A 19,848-nucleotide genomic window follows, 5' to 3' on the forward strand; every position below is an offset into this window, starting at 1 on the left:
CTAGGCCCCCCCTGGATGCCACCCCCCGAAGGAGGAGGCTCAGAGGCCGTGAGCCCCACCTCTGCCCCCCTGCACCCAGCCTGACCCATCCCCTGGGGGCCTCAAAGTCACCACAGGCTAGCGGAGGGGGCCTCACAAAGTCCAGGCTGGGCCAGGGCCAGGGGTTGGGGGTGGGGCTCTGACCACCTCAGGGAGAGGTTCTGGGGACACGATTGGCAGAAGTCGGGGCAGCTCAAGAGCTGGTGATGGAAGGCAAGACTCCAGCAGGGGCCTCCGCTGGGTGCTGACAGCATGTGTCCAGTGCAGGCCTGGGGAGACCCCAGGTGGCTGCTCAGAAGGGAGCGGTGGGGTCCCCGAAGCAGGGACCAGAGGAGGAGCTGGGACTGGGACTCACGGAAGCTTCAGCGGCTGTTACACTCACGTGTGTGCACACCCAGGCCAGCACAGAGTTTGTTGCCGGGAGAGAAGCTGTGTATGGAGAGGGCAGGGGCGGGGTGGGGAGGGGGCAGGGGCCCGTGAAACGACCCACAGAAGGCAGCGCTGTGAACCGGGCAGCGAGCAGAGGGGAGGGGCAGCTTGGGGGCCACCAGAACGAACCAGCATCCGTTCCGTGATCCGGCACCGCTGAGCCCCACAACTCCGATTCTCCGCATTTTGCTGCCGAGGACACCTCGGCTCCGCAGAGCGTGACTCATCTGAGGACCGCGGCGAGATGTGAACCAGGTGTCAGCATCCAGTCCGTCGGGAGCCTGGCTCCTGGGCTCCCTGAGAGGCAGAGCCAGAGCGGAATGGAGGGGAGGGCCCTAGAGGCAGGCGGAGAGTGACCACCTGCGGGACCGACCCAGGGACCTGGAGGGAGGAAGCTGTGTTCTCNGCGAACCACGTCCCACTTCGCAGCCCTCACAAGGGTGAAGCGAGGCATCAGGACACCTTCCAGAAATACTGCCCAGTTTTCCACGTGCATTATCCTCCCCGGCCCCCGAAGCTCTAGCTCCTCTTCATTCTCAAGGAACCTGAGAACAAACAGGCAGGAAAGGAAGGCGGGAGAAACACAAGGAAGGGAAAGGAGGGACCTCGGGTCGGTCTCTCCCCCACCTCATTTCTTTCTGCTCACTCTCTCTGTCTAGCTTCCTCTCTGCCACACACACACACACACACACACACACACACACACCTGATAAAGTCCCAGGGAAACCGAGACAGACGGAAGAAAGGCAGGAGACTGTTGGGACAGACAGACCTTCCCAGACAAAGACATTCCGATCGTTCAGCAGGGGCCCCCCTCCCCCACCAAACGCTTTTGAAGGAACGAATGAGTGAGAACAAAATAGAGTGAAGAGAAAGATACACACGGAGAGGAAAGGTTCACAATTAGCCATGGTTTCCTTCTCTCTGGGAAGTGGGGTTACAGGGTGTTTTTATTTTATACTCTTCTGCACGTTCTTTTTGGTATTTTCCACGTTTTCTGCAGTGAACACGTACTACTTCTGAAACCAGAGGAAAACAATAAATGTCATTTCTAAAAGAAAGAAAACGTCCATGGAGGGAACAAAGGCTGCCAGGCTGCAGAGGCAGAGAGGGGAAGGGGGAGGGGCGCGCGCACATGCATGCACGTGCACACACACTCGCTTTAGTGCCCACACACCCACACACAGGCGCTCACCCCCCCACACACACACACCTACACACGTACACATACTCCCACACACAGACCCACGCCCCGTTCTTTCCGCCCCCGGTATGAGCAGCCCGAGTGAGATTCCAGAAAGCTCCAAGGAAGGAAAAGGGTAGAGAAGAAAGAAGAGGCAGGCAGGGCAGACTGGAGACAGATGAACAGACAGACACACTGGCGCAGACCTAGTGCAGGGCATGACTCCGCGCGGATGCTGACGATGGGCGTCCAACACCCGCGTTATTCTCGTGGTGGTTGTGGTTATTACTTCCACGGGTTTTCTTATTACAAAGGCAATAATGCCATCTGTGTTCCTGGCAGACAATTGTTTTTAATGATGTTCTGTTTTTTTGAATGAGCAAGAGAACTTATGAATGAGAGTGACCAACAGAGATAGAAGGAGAGCAAACTGAGGAAACCAGAAAGGAAGCCAGCCAGGCAAGAGCGGCTCGGAGGGGCGCACGTGTGGGCACACACACACACATACACACGCCCGCACACATGCACACACACACACACACACACACACACACAGGATGGGGCAGAAGAAAGATGGCAATTCCAAAAAGTTGCAGAAGAGGGAGGTGGCAAGCCGACAGACAGGCAGATGGGCATCCAGGGAGACAGACATGGGGACACCCCCCCCCCACGCAACCCCCCAGGAGCTCACAGAGTGGGGGCAAAGTTCAGTGAGACGTGGGCGGCGGGAGGGGCATGCCACCCCATAGACGGAACTCCCTAGTCTGCAGGAGGTTTATGAATGAATGAAGGTGAACGTGGCTGGGAATCCCCAGAGCAGGGCCGAGGGGATACCCCCAGGGACAGACGGACAGGCTCCAGGGCAGGGGGCTCAGAGACAGGCCAGGGAGTGAGAGCCTCAGGCAGGAACAGAGTGCGAGACAGAGAGGAGGGGCAGTAGAGGGTGTGAGGCACATGCACACACCCCCCGGTTTAGGGTCCGCTCCCCAGCACGCTCCCAGTGCCCCCGTCCTGGGAAATGGGACTTCTATTGTTTTCCCAGTGCTTCTCTGTATTTTCTGAACGTTGTGTCATGAAGATGGATGCGTTACTTTTGAGACCAGGAAAAAGCCATGTGCCTTGCAAGGAAAAGAAAAGAAAGAGAAATAGCACAGGGAGGGAACGGAGATGACGCTAGCGGGCAGAGCAGAGGGAGTGATGAGGCGCACGCGCGCGCGCACACACACACACACACACACACACACACTCCGGGAACTGCAGGAAGACATGAAAAGGAGAGCAAGGAGGCAGTGGGGAGGAGGGGGAAGTAGGGAAACCGAGGCACTGAGCCCCAAACCTCCAAACACATCCCCTCCCACACAGGGAGAACCAACTCCTGGAGGAGCCTGGTGGTGCATTTATGGCTGCCAACTGTGTGCAGGTTCCTGAGATTGGACTGGTTAGTCAGGCCCACTGCAGGCTTGAGCGGCACACCTGGGGCGACCAGAGGCTCAGGCAGGGGAGGAGTCTCCCCCAAAAGGGTCCCAAGGCCCCAGAGCTCAAAGCAGGGCCCTGGGGAAGGAAGAAGAGCTTGTCAAAGAGATGAGGGAGACGGAGAGGGGCGAAGGGGGGCCGGCTGGCCAGGCAGAGGGCAACGCCTGGGCACTAGGAGCTGAGTGCGTGCTGAGAGACACACACACAGACCACGGGAGGAGGCTGCAGGGTGAGGCCAGGCCCGCTGTCAGCGCTGGAGGTGGGGGTGTCCCTGACCCCTGAGCTGGGAGACCGCAGAGGCAGCTCAGGGGCAGCCTGATGAGGAAGGGAGAGGGGGCTGAGAGCCGCTCAGGAGAATTCACAGTGCGTAGGGGGAGCGGTGGGGAAGACGAGGGTCCCCACCTCGGAAGCCCTGGGGACCAGGTCTCAGAAGGGGAACGTGAGTTTAGATTTGTGGCAAATACGGGGGTGTGAGGGTCCCTCCGCATGGTGCCAGCTGGGGGTACAGGTGGGAAGGCAAGGCGCCCAGGCAGTGCCCCCTGGGAGCCCAGCAGGTTGGGAGCAGGTAGAGGGAGGGGAAGGAGGTCCGGATGTGAAGGCGCGCCCACAGACACACATGCACACACACGTACGCACGCGCACGTGCACCAGAGATCAGGAGGAAGGGGAGAAGACAGAGCCTGAGGGAGGGGGAGGGAAGGAGACGCGTGGCGTGACAGAGTCAAACATGGGCACATCTGGAAAAATCAAGGAGGAAGGAGAGGGAGGCCCAGAGGAGGAGGAAGAGGGAGAGAGCAGGGGGGCAGACAGACAGAGAGAGAGAGGGAGAGAGATGAAGTCAGTGATGAGACCCAGAGAGCCAACAGTGCTGCGGAGTCACACACAGAGAGAGGCTGAGAGAGACCTCCGTGCCAGGGCAGAGCCACCTTAGAGACAGAGAGGGCTGAGGGAGGGGAGGAGGCTGTCTCTCTCTCTCTCTCTCTCTCTCTCACACACACACACACACACACACACACTCGAGCAATCGTGAGCAGCCCAGCACGCAGAGGGGTGTTGACTGAACTGAGACATGAAAGCTGGTGACTCACAGACGGAGCACAGAAGCGAGAGCCCCGCAGAGAGGGGCCGTGGCGGGGGGGGGTCTCTCACTCCCTCTCTCCTTGCGGGGTGCGTGTGCGTCTCACACACACGGAGACAATGACAGTGACTCCCAGGGCTGGAGCAGAGAGAAAGCAGAGTGCGGTGTGGTGGGCGGTCAGGTGAGTCGTCAGGCCGACCGAGCTCAAGAGGACAGGTTGACGCAGGCCCACACGGAGAAAAGCATTCCACGTTGCAAAGGGGCACAAAGCCAGCTGACGCTCCAGAGAAGGTGTGACAGGCAACCGGATGGACAGAGCCACCCTCACACAGGGTGAGAGGGGACAGGGACCTGAGGCTCTCAGAGGAAGAGGGGAAGACAGGGGAGAGGGGAGGCCGAGGGGCCAGGCCACATGGGCTCCTCCGTCTTCCCCGCCTTTCCTCACCCCCCTCACAGAAGGGCCCGCAGGTGCCATCCTGGGCACAGGTGACCCAGAGCCTGGACCAGCAGGCGGTGGGGCGGGACCTATTCTGGAAGCCCCTTCCTTCCAGAAGCCGCAGATGGAAAACACATGCAGCCAGCCTGAGGTAGCCCAGATTAGTCCAGGGACATGAGGGCCACAGAAGGGAGAGCCCAGCCTTTGACGCGGGCCCTTTGAGACTCAAAAGACCCAGAGATAAATCGTACCGTGCGATACTATTACTCATCCTGAGAAAGGGAACGAAGTCTCGATACATGTGCTCCAACATGGGTAAAGCTTGGAAAACTTAATGCTCCGTGAAAAGAGCCAGGCTCAAAAGGTCACATTTCCTATGACTCCTTTTATAGGAAATATCCAGAATGGAGGATCCGCAGACCACAAAGCAGGTCCATGGTTGGGATGGGAAGGGACGGGAAGTGGGGAGAGAGAACAGGGGATGACTGTTTAACGGGTATGGCCTTTTATTTGGGAGTGATGGGGGGAAGAAAGGTTTTGGATCTAGACAGAAGTTGAATAACACTGTGGATGTACTAAAAGCCTCTAAGCCATTCACGGAAATGGTTAATTTTGTCATGTGGATGCCACCAAGATTTTTTTAAATGTGTTTAATTTTTTTTAAAGTAAGTTGGGGCGCCTGGGTGGCTTAGTCGGTTAAGTGTCCGACTTTCGCTTAGGTCATGATCTCGCGGTTCGTGGGTTCGANGTAAGTATTCACTAAGCAGACTCTTGGGGAAGAGACTTCTGGAAGGAGGGACCCCTCTGCCCCCCCCCCAAAAATAAATAAAAACATTTTTTAAAAAAAGGGGGGGTGCCTGGGTGGCTCAGCAGTTAAGCGTCCAGCTTTGGCTCAGATCATGATCTCACGGTTTGTGGGTTCGAGCCCCGCGTCAGGCTCTGTTTTGACAGCTCGGAGCCTAGAGCCTGCTTCCAATTCTGTGTCTCCCTCTCTCTCTCTGTTCCTCCACCACTTGCACTCTGTGTCTCTCTCAAAAATAAATAAAAAGGACAATAAACTATTTTTTAAAAATAATAAATAAATAAAAACATTTTTAAAAAAATGGTGTAGAGGCTTGAAGGCAGGTGCGGGTGGGGTTGGGGCTGAGGCAGGGGAGGGACTTGAAAGCAGGAGACCTTCTAGGAGGTGGTTGTGGGCTCGAGTGGGAGTGTATGATGGCCGCTGCCCTGCCAGGAGAATGGGGAAGGCCTGGGAGCCCAGGAGGAGGCAGGCGTCTGAGCCGCCAAGTGAAGGCTGCTGGAGCCAGTGAGCCAAGGCGGGGAGGCAGACGGGGAAAGCCAGGACGGAAATAGGAGATGGGGGAACAAGAAGAGGCGCTTCCCTGCATCCTGGCCAGACAGGGCTTAGAAATTAGATCGTTCACTCCGTCTCCATACACGAGTGCCTTCTGCGTGCTGGAGACCCAGCACCGAACAGACCATCCCTGCCCTCCCAGGGTATGCGGCACAGTAGCATGAACGATTGAAGGTAAGCCAAACTAGTGGTATACAGGATGACAGCCAGGAGGGACCCGTGCTCTGAGGACAAACACAGCAGGGTAGGGGTAAGGAGAGCAGGGGACGATGCAGTCTGAGACCAAGTGGTCAGGGAAAGCCTCTCTGAAGAGGGGGCTTTGGAGCTGAGAGCTGAAGGGGTGAGCAAGCACACAGATCTCAAGAAAGAGCCCTCCAGGCAGCAGGGACAGCAAGTGCAAAGGCCCTGAGGTGGGAGCAGCATGTCATATTTAGGGCAAGACAAGGGCAAGGTGGCTGGAGCAGAGGGAGTGGTGGGAGGTGAGGGGGGACAACAGAAGGGGACCCAAAGGGCCTTCCCGTGCGTACATAAGTCTAGGTGAGTGCTTTCGATTTGGTTCCACAGAGACATGCCCCTTAAGGGAGGTGGACCCTAGTGAGGACAGGGGGATGGAAGGAAAAGAAGAGGCATGTCAGGCTCCCAGCCCCATCCTACCCACCCCCCGTGGGGTTTGTTGATCAAAGGCTGAGTAAACCTGATGATCCCCCCGTAAACTCGCCCCGCAGTAGGAAGTTAACAGGAGGTGAGCCTCAGAGAGCCGCGCAGACCCAGATGGAGACCTGCGCAGGAAGGAAGGAGGAGAAAGCTTGGGAAAGGCTCACAGAGGGCGGGAGGGGGGGGGAGCTGAGCGGCGAGGCGAGACCCCCACACCGCCAGGGGCTCCGGGATGACGCACAGGGGACAGCGGTGGCAGCCAGGGCTGGGCACGAGGTGTGACGCATGCAGCCTGCTTGCAGCCTTGCAAGGCGGCCAGACACAGCCGGTGACGTGCAGCCCCAGCAAGGCCTCGGGAGAGGGAGGGGAGGGGCAGCGAGAGTTGGGAGGTAGATGGGGGGGCGGGGTGCGCGGCCAGCTGGACAGGCAGGAAGCCCGTGACGGCTCCGCAGCCCCCAGCCAGAGAAGGACACCGGGACACAGTCACCCAGACAGACCCTACACTCAGGGAGACAGGACCAGACACACAGTGGTCCTCACAGCACACGGAGACACAGTCAGGAGGGCCCCTCCTTGACACATGGACAGACGTCCCTGCACACCCTCATCTCTGCCCACCGACGGGACTGGCCAACACACACAAGACAAAGACAGACACAGAGAGACAGGGACAGACGCTGCCACACAGGGAGACACACACAGCGACATCGGCCGACGCTCCCGGTCACATAGACAGAAATGATCAGAGACCCAGGTCAGGACACACAGGCTGTCAGATGAACAACAGGAAGAGAAACAGACACATGCACACAGACGCTGGAATGCTCACACACACACACACGCACACGCACACACGCACGCACACACACACAGAGGCAGGAAAACCAGATGCTCACACACATGGGTGCACAGGGACAGAGGGACAGCCAGATCTCAACCTGCCTGACGTGGACAGAGGTGTAAAGGCCCCCACTCTGGAGCGGACGGACAGACACACCTGACATTGGAGAGAGATGGGTGTGACGGCCAGAGGGCAAGAGAGAAGGAGAGGGAGGTTGTAGGAGTGAAAAGATGGAGATGAGGAAGAGCAGCTGGGCCATGTGCCGCACCCCAGCCCACCCGGCTCGGGATGTCCCTTCCACTGAGGGTAGCAGGCCACGTACAAGGCCTGCCCCACGGGGGCTGCTCAGTCGCTGTTTGTTGACTGAATACACGACCAAATTTGCCTGATGTCAGAGGGCCACTCTGGGAGGCCAAGGTGCGAGGTGACAGGGAAGCCAGTGAGGACTGTGGAGCATCGCCCAGGGGGAAACAAAGCCCAAGCAAAGGCAAGGTGCTAGAATGGAGAGGAAGGAAGGGAGTGAGGCTGAGCCCATTTGGGGGGCCATGTGGACAGGAAGTAGGCAAGGAGAGGAAGAGGGAGCAAGGCCGAGCCGGGGAGTGGACCTGGTTGCTGCGTGGGCAGTGGTGCCCACGGAACGTCCAGGAGGCAGGTGTGCAGGGAGATCTGCAGACGAGGGTGGGCCACAGCAGGGAGAGATGAGGCTCAGAGTGAGTGAGGTCACCAGCCTCGGGCAGGAAGGGAGAAGAGGGCAAGACACAGAGAAGCGGCCGTCTGAAAGGTAGTGGGGAGTCAGGAGACGCAGAGTCCCCCAGGTCTGCAGAGTCAGACCCTGGGTTTGCTGGCAGGTGGGAGAGGTCACGGTGTCAGCTGTTTGGGGAGGTTGAGAACCAAATGCAGCCAGACAGGAAGCGAGAGGGAGGTGCTGATGTGAAGACAGCCCTGGGACAGGAGGGGGAGGGCAGGGATGGGGCCTGGAGGAGGGGGTGCTGCAGGGGGAGAGATGGACCTGGTGAGGGTCAGGGTCTTAGCTCCGAGATCCCAGCTAGAGACCAATGGCAATGGATCAACTGTGGGCAGAGAGATTTTGCAAAGGGGCAAGGGAAGTGTGAGGGGCAGCGGGCAGGGGTGAGGCTGGAGCTGCAACAGGAGGTGGACACGCACACTCGCACGGCACCAGCCAGCTCTCACCACCCCTCGGGGATAGTGAGGGAAGAAAGGAGGAGAGAGAGAGAAATAGAGCCAGCCTCACCTGGAAAAATCTAGATGGAGCCTCCAGGAGCAGGAGAGGAGAGAGAGGCAGAGGTGGGGGAAGCAGTGAGTGAGGGGGAGGTGGTGGGTGAGCAGGGACACACACACACACACACTCACACACACACACACACACACCTGCAGTGACGCACAGAATTGAAGCAGAATTCAATAATGACTTAGCGACGAAGCAGAGAGAAGGGGAGAGAGGGAGGGCGTTAGACACACAGCCCGTGTTCGGAGGGACTCAGTTGTTGACTGAAGGAAGGAACAAAGATGGGGGCTCCCGGAAGGGAAGCAGCAGCTAAGAAAGTTCCAAGACAGACAGAATGTCACGCGTGTACCCAGCGATGTAAAGCGACGAGAGTACTCAAGTGGTGCCCAGAACACCACCTGGGCGGTGGGCGGTCGTGAGAGAAGGAGGCTGCTGGGGGCTTCGGGGTCCGGGTCTGGTGGGGAAGGTGGATCCCCAGGTGTAGACACATGTAACACTCACTGAGGTGTCCCCCCTTAAGATTTGTGCATTTTATGGTCTGGATGTTACAGTGTTTAGTGAAAGAAAGAAGATAAGAGAGGGAAGGAAAGGGGTAGGCATCCCACAGGGAGAGAGCAAGGGACACACACACCCCGATGCCCAGGTAAGAACAGAGCCTGACAAAGTCTGATGGAAAGGAACAGAAAAAGGTAATGTGACCAAGAACCGCTGCTGCCTCGACCCTCCCACGGAAACGGAGAGACAGAGACTCCCAGGGAGGCCTGACTCAGGAGGGGGTCCCGGGGCAGGAAAGAAATCACCAACACTGGCCCCTTGAGCTGGAGACCCCGTGGCTGCGGGCTCCAGGAGCATTCTACCACCACGGAATGGCCTGGTCAGGGTGACCCGTTGGGGACAGTGAGACAGGCACATGGGGGGAGGGGCGGGGATGGTGCTGAGCTGGGGCGGGGGCTNCAGAAGGGCCGGGGAGAGGTGGAGGCCAACGCAGGTGCCGAGACGGCCCAGCAGTGTGCAGGGGAGGACACCAGGGGGCCCGGGCCGCGGGTGGGGAAAGGGCCTAGAAATCACTCTCGGACACACAGATGGACGGACGGACGGACGGAGACGCAGATCACTGTAGGCTCGCCCACAGAGCGAGAGCGAATGTGGGACACAGGGCCTCGGAGCTGGGTGCGCAGGGAGGGAGAGAGAGAGTTTGGGGAGCAGTCGGAGAGAAACAGACGCCAGAGCGTCTTGAAAAATCCAGACGGAGCCGAAGGGGGGTGGGGAGTAGAGAGCAAGAGGGTGAGAGGACATCTCCCTCCCTCTCTCTGTCTCTCTGTCACACGCACACACGGCTGTGCAGTCACATCTGGGTGGGAAAACCCCCTAATGCGGGAACACACACAGTTAAGCCAAAGCTCAGAGGCAGAGACACACTGACAAAGAAAGGAGAACAAAGAGAGAAAAGGAGAAAGCGCGTGTGGCAGGGAGAGGTGGCAGACACACCCAGCGCCAGCGGCCACGCTAGGCTGAAGTCACCGGGAAGCACGGCCCCGGGAGAGGAGTTTGGAAAGAGAAAGCCGACGTGGGGGCCGAGCGAGGACGGCCACAGAGAAGGGTCCGCGCGGGCAGACGGGGCCCCGGGCCGCTGGGCTGTGGGCGTCAGTCAGAGCGACCGGGAGGAACGTCCGAATGTTCTGGAGGCCCAGCCCCCGCCGGACGCCGGCAACGGTGAGGGAGTCAGGAAGGGACCGCGTGCCACACACACACCACACACACACACATCCTGCACACACCACACACACCACCGCTCATACACCACACACACACCACACGCATGTACCATATGCATCACACACATGTACCACACCATACACATGTACCACATACACACACCACACACGTGTACTACACACATGTACCATACACGTACTACACACACCACACACACCACCCCCACACCACATACACCACACACATGTACTACACACACCACACACATGTACCACACACACCACATACACACCACACACATGTACCACACACACCACATACACACCACACACATGTACCACACACACCACATACACACCACACACACACCCCACACACCACCCTTCACACACACCACACACCATAGCCCCCACATACACCGCACACAACATACATGCCACACACAACACACATATGCCATATATACCATACCACATGCACACCACACATATCACATGTATAACACACATGTCACACACACAACATACCATGCGTACCACACACACCACAAAATATATCACACACCACATACACACCACAACACACACAACACATATGCTATACACACACTATACTACACACGCACCACACAAATGCTACACGCACCCCATCCACACCATACATGCCGCACACACAGCGCACACATAGCACACGCACGTGCACACCTATACAAATGTAGGAAGCCCAGAGAGAAGAGGAGAGGAGTGAGATGGGAGATAAACACAGGAAAAACAGGAGCCTTCCATGCGCCTCTCCCGCCCTCTCGCAGTGTGTGTCCGGATGTCTGTCTGTCTCCGTCTGGCTTTCTCACACATGATCACAGGCCCAGGACAGAGGCTGTGACGGACAGACGGACACGCAGGCAGAGCTAAGCAGGGAGACCCAGATCCAGGATCCTGTGGGTCACACTGTGAGGGAAGCGCAGGTCTGGGCACTGGGTGGGGAAGGGCCGGGTGTGGGGGGCTGGGGACAGCGAGGACTGGGGGAGTGACAGACAGACGGACAGAGCTCCACCTCTCCCCACCGCCTGCACCACCTCGCCCCCCCAGACCCGTCTGCCTGGCTGCTCCCATCTCTGTCTCTGTGTTTCTGTATCTGTTAGCCTCTCTTTTTCTCTCTGCAAACCACAGCTTTTCTGGAGCCCGTAAGGGAAAAATTAAAGGTGAGATGAGAGAAAATGCAGACGACGGACCTCGCGCGCACGTGTGTGTGTGTGCACACACCTTCAGCACAGGGTCTGGCTGGAATTTCGTGGGAGGGAAGGGTGTGAAAGGAGCAGAGGACGAATGGAGAGAATGAAGGCAGCACGGGCCACAGTCTGGGAGGCAGCAGGGAGCAGGGACACGCACGTGCCCCACGCACCGCACGCGCACGCACGCACACCGCACACACCACACGCACTGGCAATGCAGCAGTGTGAGAAGGCTAGCAAAACCACGGAGGACGGAGGCAGGGAGGGGCTGAGCAAGACGGACCGGCACACGACGCCTGACACAGACACACAGGCAAGCACGCGTGCTCGCACACCCCACGGGCCCGGCAGCGGCGGGCCCAGGGCGAATCTTCAATACGAGCTTTGACACACGAATGTATGAAAGCGTGAACAGCCAGCGGCCCACAGTGAGAGCCAGTGAAAGGGAGCCAGGGGACGGACGGACACACTCTGAGACGGACAGAGACAAGGAGACACAGAGGCCGATGGGCAGAGAACCCACGACAGGCCTAGGACACACAGACCCACACCCCACCCTTGCGAGGTGGGAGGGAAGGGGAGGGGCGCAGATTATGGTCTTTTTGTGTGTGTGCTTTTTTGGATCTCTCCTGCTCTGCTATCAGGAATATATATTATTTTTTTCCATGAGGGAAAACATCTCATTTTCCTCAAAGCAAATAATGTATGCAGAGTAAGAGAAACCCCACTGGGGTCAGGAAGGGAAGGTGGAGAGGCCTCGAGGTCCCAGGGTCTCCAGGCCCCGGAAGGGGCTAGAATCAGGACAGGGCTGCAGAAGGAGATGCTGGGAGAGGGGCTGAGGGACGGTGGTCCCCCGGACCGCCCGCCTCTCACCTCTCCACAACATCTCTCTCACAACAAGTCGAGCAAGAGCAAACTGGACAGAGGCCCAGAGTGAGGGAGTCAAAACCAGAGAAAGAGCCAGGAGACACGACCTGGGAGAGATGGAGTCAGCTTTCTTGCCTCCCTTTCCTGACTAGACACGTGGGCCAGGTCCGGGCGCATCAGCTAGGACTCCCCCAGTCCCTCAAGCTCTTGTGCCAGAAGGTGAGCTGTGTGAACTGGCACAACCACCCTTGCGAGTTTCAGGGGGTCAGGAAAGCTCCCAGAGGGGTCCGTGGCCTCTGAGATGTGTTTTGAAGGATGAGTAGGAGTTTGCCAGGTTGCAGAGAGAAAAGCAAGGGCGTTCTCCATCGTGGAAAGGGCTTGGGCAAACCCATGGGGTGAGGGAGGGCCTGAGCAAGAGTCAGAAGTCAGAGAGATGGATAAGCAAGAAAATCTGAGACAGAGAAACTGGAGAGAGATAGCAGCCAGGCACAGAGAAAAAGAGAAACCAGCGACAGCCTGAAACACAGAGACACATGTAGAAACAGAGACAGAAAATCAGAAGCACACAGAGACACACTGAGAACCATGGAGAAGTGTTGGGTGGGGAATAGGAAGAAAAGAATTGTTGAGACACAGAGCCAGAGGCAGGGGATAGAGAGAGAGACAGAGAGGGAGAGGCACAGAGGGAGCGAGACACAGAGAAACACAGAAACACAGAGCAAGACAGACAGGTGCAGAGAAAGGGGGCTCAGAGCCTTTCCCGCGCCCGCCCTGGGAACTACGTGGTTCTCGACCGCCCCCAGCACTGCCCGAGTGTACTCCCTAACCTGCCGCACAGGGGAGCACTCTGTCCCCATCCCTGTCGGGGATGGAGCACATCCCTGGCCGCCCGGCACACGTTTCTGAGCTCCCCAGACCCACCCGGGCACACCTGGGCTCTGGTGGGAGTGGCCAGTGCCGCGTGTGCCCGCTGAGCCCACAGAACCCAGCTGTACACTGGCCCCGGAGCCCGAACCTCAGGCACCAACCATTGCACGTGTCTGTGCAACACACGCAAATCCTTGCACTCTGATGTGGAGAAAACAGACTCACTGGCTTCATACCCCATTGGTACCCACATACACCCCGGGGACTCACAGGCTGGCACACAACCCAGATGTGTGTGTATACAGATGCACACAGCCCTGGACAAACACATGTCCAACCTCCTGGTCACAGGCCCATGTGAACATAAAGGTTCACACTCCCAGGAGCCCAGATTCACAGACCACCTGGACACACATCCATACGCGCACACAGCTGCCCGGGAGCAAACTGGCTCCCACACACACACCCACACGAACACAAAGGCACACAATCCCAGGAGCAAACAGAAGGAAGGCACAGGCACAAACACATCCCTGCTCCTGCGTGCGCACACCCGCGGCATGTCCAGGGGTCCAGTCTGAGCTGCGTACTACAGCGTTTGGCTGCTGGAAATACTATTGCAGAGAGAAATGTCCTAATTTTGAAATTTGTTTTTAATCAGGCTGCTATGACGGCCAGAGGTGACACACAGATACATGTGCGAGCTGATGTAAAATGAATTTCTTCGTAAGACTGTTGCAAATGAATTGCTCCAGTTGTGTCCCTTTAGTGGTGGGGGAAAAGGGAGGAGAGGAAAGGTCTTTGGATTTTTCTCCAGAGTACCCGAGANCAGACCACCTGGACACACATCCATACGCGCACACAGCTGCCCGGGAGCAAACTGGCTCCCACACACACACCCACACGAACACAAAGGCACACAATCCCAGGAGCAAACAGAAGGAAGGCACAGGCACAAACACATCCCTGCTCCTGCGTGCGCACACCCGCGGCATGTCCAGGGGTCCAGTCTGAGCTGCGTACTACAGCGTTTGGCTGCTGGAAATACTATTGCAGAGAGAAATGTCCTAATTTTGAAATTTGTTTTTAATCAGGCTGCTATGACGGCCAGAGGTGACACACAGATACATGTGCGAGCTGATGTAAAATGAATTTCTTCGTAAGACTGTTGCAAATGAATTGCTCCAGTTGTGTCCCTTTAGTGGTGGGGGAAAAGGGAGGAGAGGAAAGGTCTTTGGATTTTTCTCCAGAGTACCCGAGACTTTTGTGGAGTGCCTGGGACTTTTGTGGAGTATCGAGCCCCAGCGCAGGACTCCTGTGGAACAACACAGCACACACGGAGCCACATCTCCCCTTAAGCACATCTGCATCCCCACCCAGCTCCGACAGCCCCACCAGGCCCCCGGCCCCCAGCCCCATCCGTCAGGGGTATCTGTGCCCTGGTCACACTTTGGGAGTCGTGGCTTCCCCTGGTGCGTCCCAGACACAAGCAGAACCCCTGACAGATGCGCTCACTCCGCAAACACGGGCGCAGGTGCACACACACGGCCGCATGCCCAGGTGGCTGTCTCCAATCTGATCACGTCTCCCCTGCCCTGACGCCCTCTACCTGCCACTGGTGCGGCTCGAATAAAGGCTCCTCTGACTAGCCTGGCCTCATAGCTCACCCCTCTCATTCTCCAGCACGCAGCACATGCCCAGTAAACCACAGGCCACGCTTTGAGGTCTGTTTGTGTTTAATCAGACAATATGCAAAGTATGTACAACCAATTTCTGGATCCCTCCCCTCCCCCCCAAGCCTGGGCCATGGAATGCGGGACCCCCAGGCCCTGCCCAGAGCTGGGGGTCTCCTAGGCCTCTGCATAGTCATCTGAAATCTACAAAACACTGTTTATTAAAAAAAAAAAAAAAAAAAAAAAATATTAAAANCACCTTATACAAAGGGCCCCAGGCAGCTGTAAGGGGACTTGAGTGCGCCTGGGTAAGCAAGCCCAGATTTGACCGGGACGGACAGCAGACTTGCGTCATAAACATGTAGGAAAGGAAAAGTTGAAATCTCATAGGCAGGCACCACGTGGCCTCCCTTCCCCCTGGCAGGGCCTGGCTGGCTCAAGAGCCCCTGGCAGCGGGAACGTTATTGCTGTGATGGGGGCTGTGGGTGAAATGTACAACATGTCTGGGGAACAGAGCAGGGGGAGGTGCATTTTTACATGTTAAATATGGACACACACGTGCACACACATGACACACATACACACAGAGGGGCCCTTGGCAAGATGCCCACAAACTGTCAGCCACCCCTTTTAAGATGGGGCACCCTGAGGCCCGGGAAGGAGCCAGCACACACCCCAAGGCCCAACATCAGAGCTAGCGCCAGTCTCCTGCTGCCCCGGGCTGGGCTCCCCAGGGTTACGCCAGGCAGCAGGGTCTGGGGCAGAGAAGTTGCAGAGGCCACGGCCACGCATGGAGGCAGACGCTGCAGCCCAGACGGGAAGGAGGGGCCACCCGAGGTCACACAGCCAGGCCTGGTGCACGGCAGTGGACACTTGAACTTGATACCCACCCTCCAGCATAGGAACGCCTTTCCCTACTCACGGGTTCAGGGGTGCTAAGTGAAGGAGGAGAGCAGGGGCACTGAAATGACACAGGACAAACAGGGGGGAAGGAGAACCTGGGGTTCCCACCTGAGGCCAGGGCCGCCCAACCACATGGATCTTCTACTTCGGCTTGGTTGCCTCCAGAGCCTGGGAGCTCACTCTTTCATGGCTGGCTAGCTCCAAGGATGAAAAAAACCACTCACGTTCTGATCAACATCTACTCCCCGACACTGGCGTCATCACCCCTCATTCGGCCGCACCTTACGTCCATCTCCAGTCCCTCCCCCCACAACAGCCCTGCCAGTCAGGCAGCAGGGGTGGGGCTCTGTTATCTCGAACTCGGCCTCAGGCCCCTGGCCCCCTGGGCTGCCCCAGTCTGTCTGTGGTGCCTCCAAGGACAATCTTGTTGGTTCCTGAGGAAGACAGAGGGAGCACCGGGTTCCAAACCCACCTCAGCCCTGAACTGTTCCTTGGCCGTGGGGCAAGTCACATCCCCTCCCTGGACAGTTTCCCCACCGGTACTATGAGGACATGGAATTGGTGATCTCAAAGGGTCCCTTGGGTCTCAGAACAGGACTGGAGAGGGGGTGCTCACCCCACCCACCATCAAGTCAAGCTAGGCCTCAGCTGCCCAGCCTGGGAGCCACGGCAGAGGGTCTGGACCCGGCAGCTTCCACCAGCAGGTGTTTCAGGAATGGACGGCAAAGGGCAGGGTGGCGGGCAGGCCGAGGCCAGGCGCCCATCACTCCTCTTTGGAAAGGCTCTTCGGCCAGCTCTGGAGGCAGACGTGGGGCGACGTGGGAGTGTTAAGGAGTCAACGCGAGGAGCAGACCGAGGCTGGGAAAGGGCGCCCTCAGCCCGTCCTTCCTCCCGGCTCCTCCCGCAGAGGCACACAGAGCTCCAGGAGGGAAGGTAGGGAGGGCGCATGTGGCTGGAGCAGGTGCTGGGATGCAGTCACTGTGCCAGCCTTAAGCCCTGTCCTCAAGGCTGCCCCAGGCCCCAGGCCCTTCCGTGCCACAAAAGAGGGAGAGGCCTCATCACTGGCAATTCCGCCCCCCAGAGGGGATCGATGCGGGCAGGCAGAGGGTGGCAAGACCCTCCATCAGAGGCCGCCCGGCCCAGGATCCAAGCCAAGAAGCCAGTCTGGCCCCATGGCGTGTGCTCCCTATAGGTTCTCCCCAGGCTGGTACTGGGGCTCGGTGGACGTGAAGTAGTCCTCCAGGAAGGCCTGCAGGTACTCGAAGGTGGGCCGCTCCTCCGGTTCCTTCCGCCAGCACTGGCACATGAGGTCATGCAGGGACTCGGGACACTCGGGCGGACAGGGCATCCGGTAGCCCCGTTCCACCTGGTCCAGCACCTCACGGTTGACCATCCCTGTGGGTAGAGGGAGGTGTGAGGAGGCTGGCTCGGGTGAGGAAAGTGGGGCACGGGGGCAGATGGTGATGGGGACAACGGACAGGGACTCCTGCCCAGGACAGAGTGGGTGTGACCACGTGTGAGTCGCCACCTCCCTGAGGCTGAGAGCCCTGATCAGAGAGATTCTAAGATCAGATGCTCAACCTCTTGGTTCTACAGATGGGGAAACTGAGGCCTGGGAAGGGGTATCACTTGCCCAAGGTCACCAGGGCAGAGGGGTTCAGGGACCAAAGACGGGCCCGAGGAGCCCTCTTACCGGGGTAGGGCACCCGTCCCTTTGTTGTGAGCTCCGTCAGCAAGATCCCAAAGGACCACACATCTGACTTGATGGTGAACCGGCCATAGAGGGCGGCTTCCGGAGCCGTCCACTTGATGGGGAATTTGGCACCTGCAGTAGGGAGGAAGTTCAGTGGAGGCGGAGCAGAGTCACGACGGCGCCACCAGGAGGTACCACTCTCGTCCCCACCGGACAGACGCAGAAACAGGCCTGCAGAAGGCCCTCTGGCACCGACCCAGGCCCTGCCCACCTTGCCGGGCGGTGTACTCATTGTCTTCAATGAGCCGAGCCAGCCCGAAGTCAGCCACCTTGCACACGAGGTTCTCCCCAACCAGAATGTTGGCGGCACGGAGGTCCCGGTGGACGTAGTTCATCCGCTCCACGTAGGCCATGCCCGAGGCGATCTGCGGGCACAGGACCCAAGGAACCCGGCTCAGGGACCGCCCCGTGCCCCTTTCCGGACCGCGAGTCATGTGGCCAGGGGTGGAGAGCCAGTCAACTGCCCTGCCCTTCCCGGTCCTCAGACGAGGGAGGTCAGCTTACAGTAAAGCCGTTGGCGCAGAAGCAGGAAGTGCAGCGGGGAGAGGGGACACGGGATGAAGGGCGAGGGCAGGGGGGAAGCACAAGACACCGCCCAGGAAGCAGGGCAACGCTGAAGAGGCAGGTGCCAGGTGCCCCACAGATGCAGAGGAGTGCCAGGTCCTGCCTGCTGCCCCCAGGCCCCTCTCCGAACCTCAGTTTTCTCATGTGTCAAATGGAATGAGGGCCGTCCCCACCTCCCCCGATGGTGATAAGGATTCATGAATGACTGTTGAGCACCACTCACAGCAAGCAAGTACTAATGTATGTTTGTTGCGTGACTGAGGAAACTTTAAAGAGAAGAAAACCGAGGCCTGAGGCCCCAGAGGCGTCACTGACTCCTCATGCCCAGCTAAGGGTTCTTTTAAACTCTGCCCAGAGCTACCACCACTCACAGCACCTATAAACGGTCTCTGTGATAAAAGTGGTGAGATCAGAGAGTGTGGGTGGCAATCAAGGCAGGCTGCCTGGAGGGGGCCCTCAGCAGGCCAGAACTGGCTGAGCTAAGTGGGTCTGAGTGCTCTAGGGCCAAGGCTGTGGGCAGTATGAGGGGCGGACTCACCTGGGCAGCCATGTCCACCAGCTGCGGCAGCCGCAGGTACTTGCCTGTCTCCCCCTTGAGAAAGTCCAGCAAACTCCCTGGACAGAGAGAAAGAAAGCAGCCCTGTGTTCCCTGCGCCAGGAAGCAGCGACCCCCACACATCCCACCCGCCTCGCCGGCCAGCCCTGCTTCAAGCAGCACAGCAGATTTCCCATAGGCCCATCTCTGAACAGAGCCCCGCTCGGCATTTGTCACTCGGAGGGCAAAGCAGGATGTCAGACAACCAGATGTCGACCTCCAAGGGAACAGAAGCTGTGGCCCATCCCTGTGCTGCACTACTACACCCAGCAATAAAAAGGGAAAAACTACTGATACCCATGACAAGGGCGAACCTCAGATGTAGAAGGTAACGTACGTGAAACTCTAGAATAAACAAAGCTATGAGGACAGAGGGCATATCAGTTACTGCCTGGGTTTGCGGCTGGAGGGTACTGTCTGCCAAGGGAAACCAGGGGGCTTTCTGGGGTGATGGGGTCTCCTGCATCTTCACTGTGGTAAGGGGTACACAGAGTGTCCATTTGATCAAACTCACAGAACTGGACACTTAAACAGGGTGTATTTTGTCCTTTGTAAATGACACCTCCAAAAAGCAGAATTTTGAATAATTGATTTAACATTTAAGTAAAGGTCAAGCCAGGGGCCTGACCTAGAAGTGGCTCCGCTTGGAGGGTTGGGGGACTTCTCTTTCAGCCACATAATGGCAAACGGCTTTAGAAAACCAGCAAGCTGGGGGAGACAAGATGCACTGCGGGAAATCATTAAAAACAAGATGAGAAAGGCAACCTTTGGTCTGACTTTCCACTGACGTGACAAATTGGTTCTAGTCCATTCCACCTTTTACAATGTACACTCTAGGGGCGTCTGGGCGCCTCAGTCGGTTGAGCATCAGACTCTTGATTTCAGCTCAGGTCATGATCCCAGGGTCGTGGGATCGAGCTCCGTGCTGAGCATGGAGCCTAAGATT

The 19,848-nt window shown here is 57.9% G+C and overlaps 1 protein-coding gene across 1 annotated transcript in view; it reads right to left on the reverse strand.

Moving 5' to 3' along the window:
- Positions 1-15,132: 15,132 nt before the first annotated feature.
- SRC (SRC proto-oncogene, non-receptor tyrosine kinase) overlaps positions 15,133-19,848 on the reverse strand; it is a 51,248-nt gene continuing 46,532 nt past the window's right edge. The window contains exons 11-14 of the mRNA XM_077778843.1: positions 18,846-18,922; positions 17,955-18,108; positions 17,684-17,815; positions 15,133-17,385 (exon numbers count right to left, since the gene is read on the reverse strand). Coding sequence (XP_077634969.1) covers positions 17,177-17,385; positions 17,684-17,815; positions 17,955-18,108; positions 18,846-18,922 — 572 coding nt within the window. The 3' untranslated portion in view covers positions 15,133-17,176. The remainder of the gene's footprint in view (positions 17,386-17,683; positions 17,816-17,954; positions 18,109-18,845; positions 18,923-19,848) is intronic.

Source organism: Crocuta crocuta, unplaced genomic scaffold, assembly GCF_008692635.1.
Source record: "Crocuta crocuta isolate KB4526 unplaced genomic scaffold, BGI_CrCroc_1.0 scaffold248, whole genome shotgun sequence".
Classification (NCBI taxonomy): domain Eukaryota; kingdom Metazoa; phylum Chordata; class Mammalia; order Carnivora; family Hyaenidae; genus Crocuta; species Crocuta crocuta.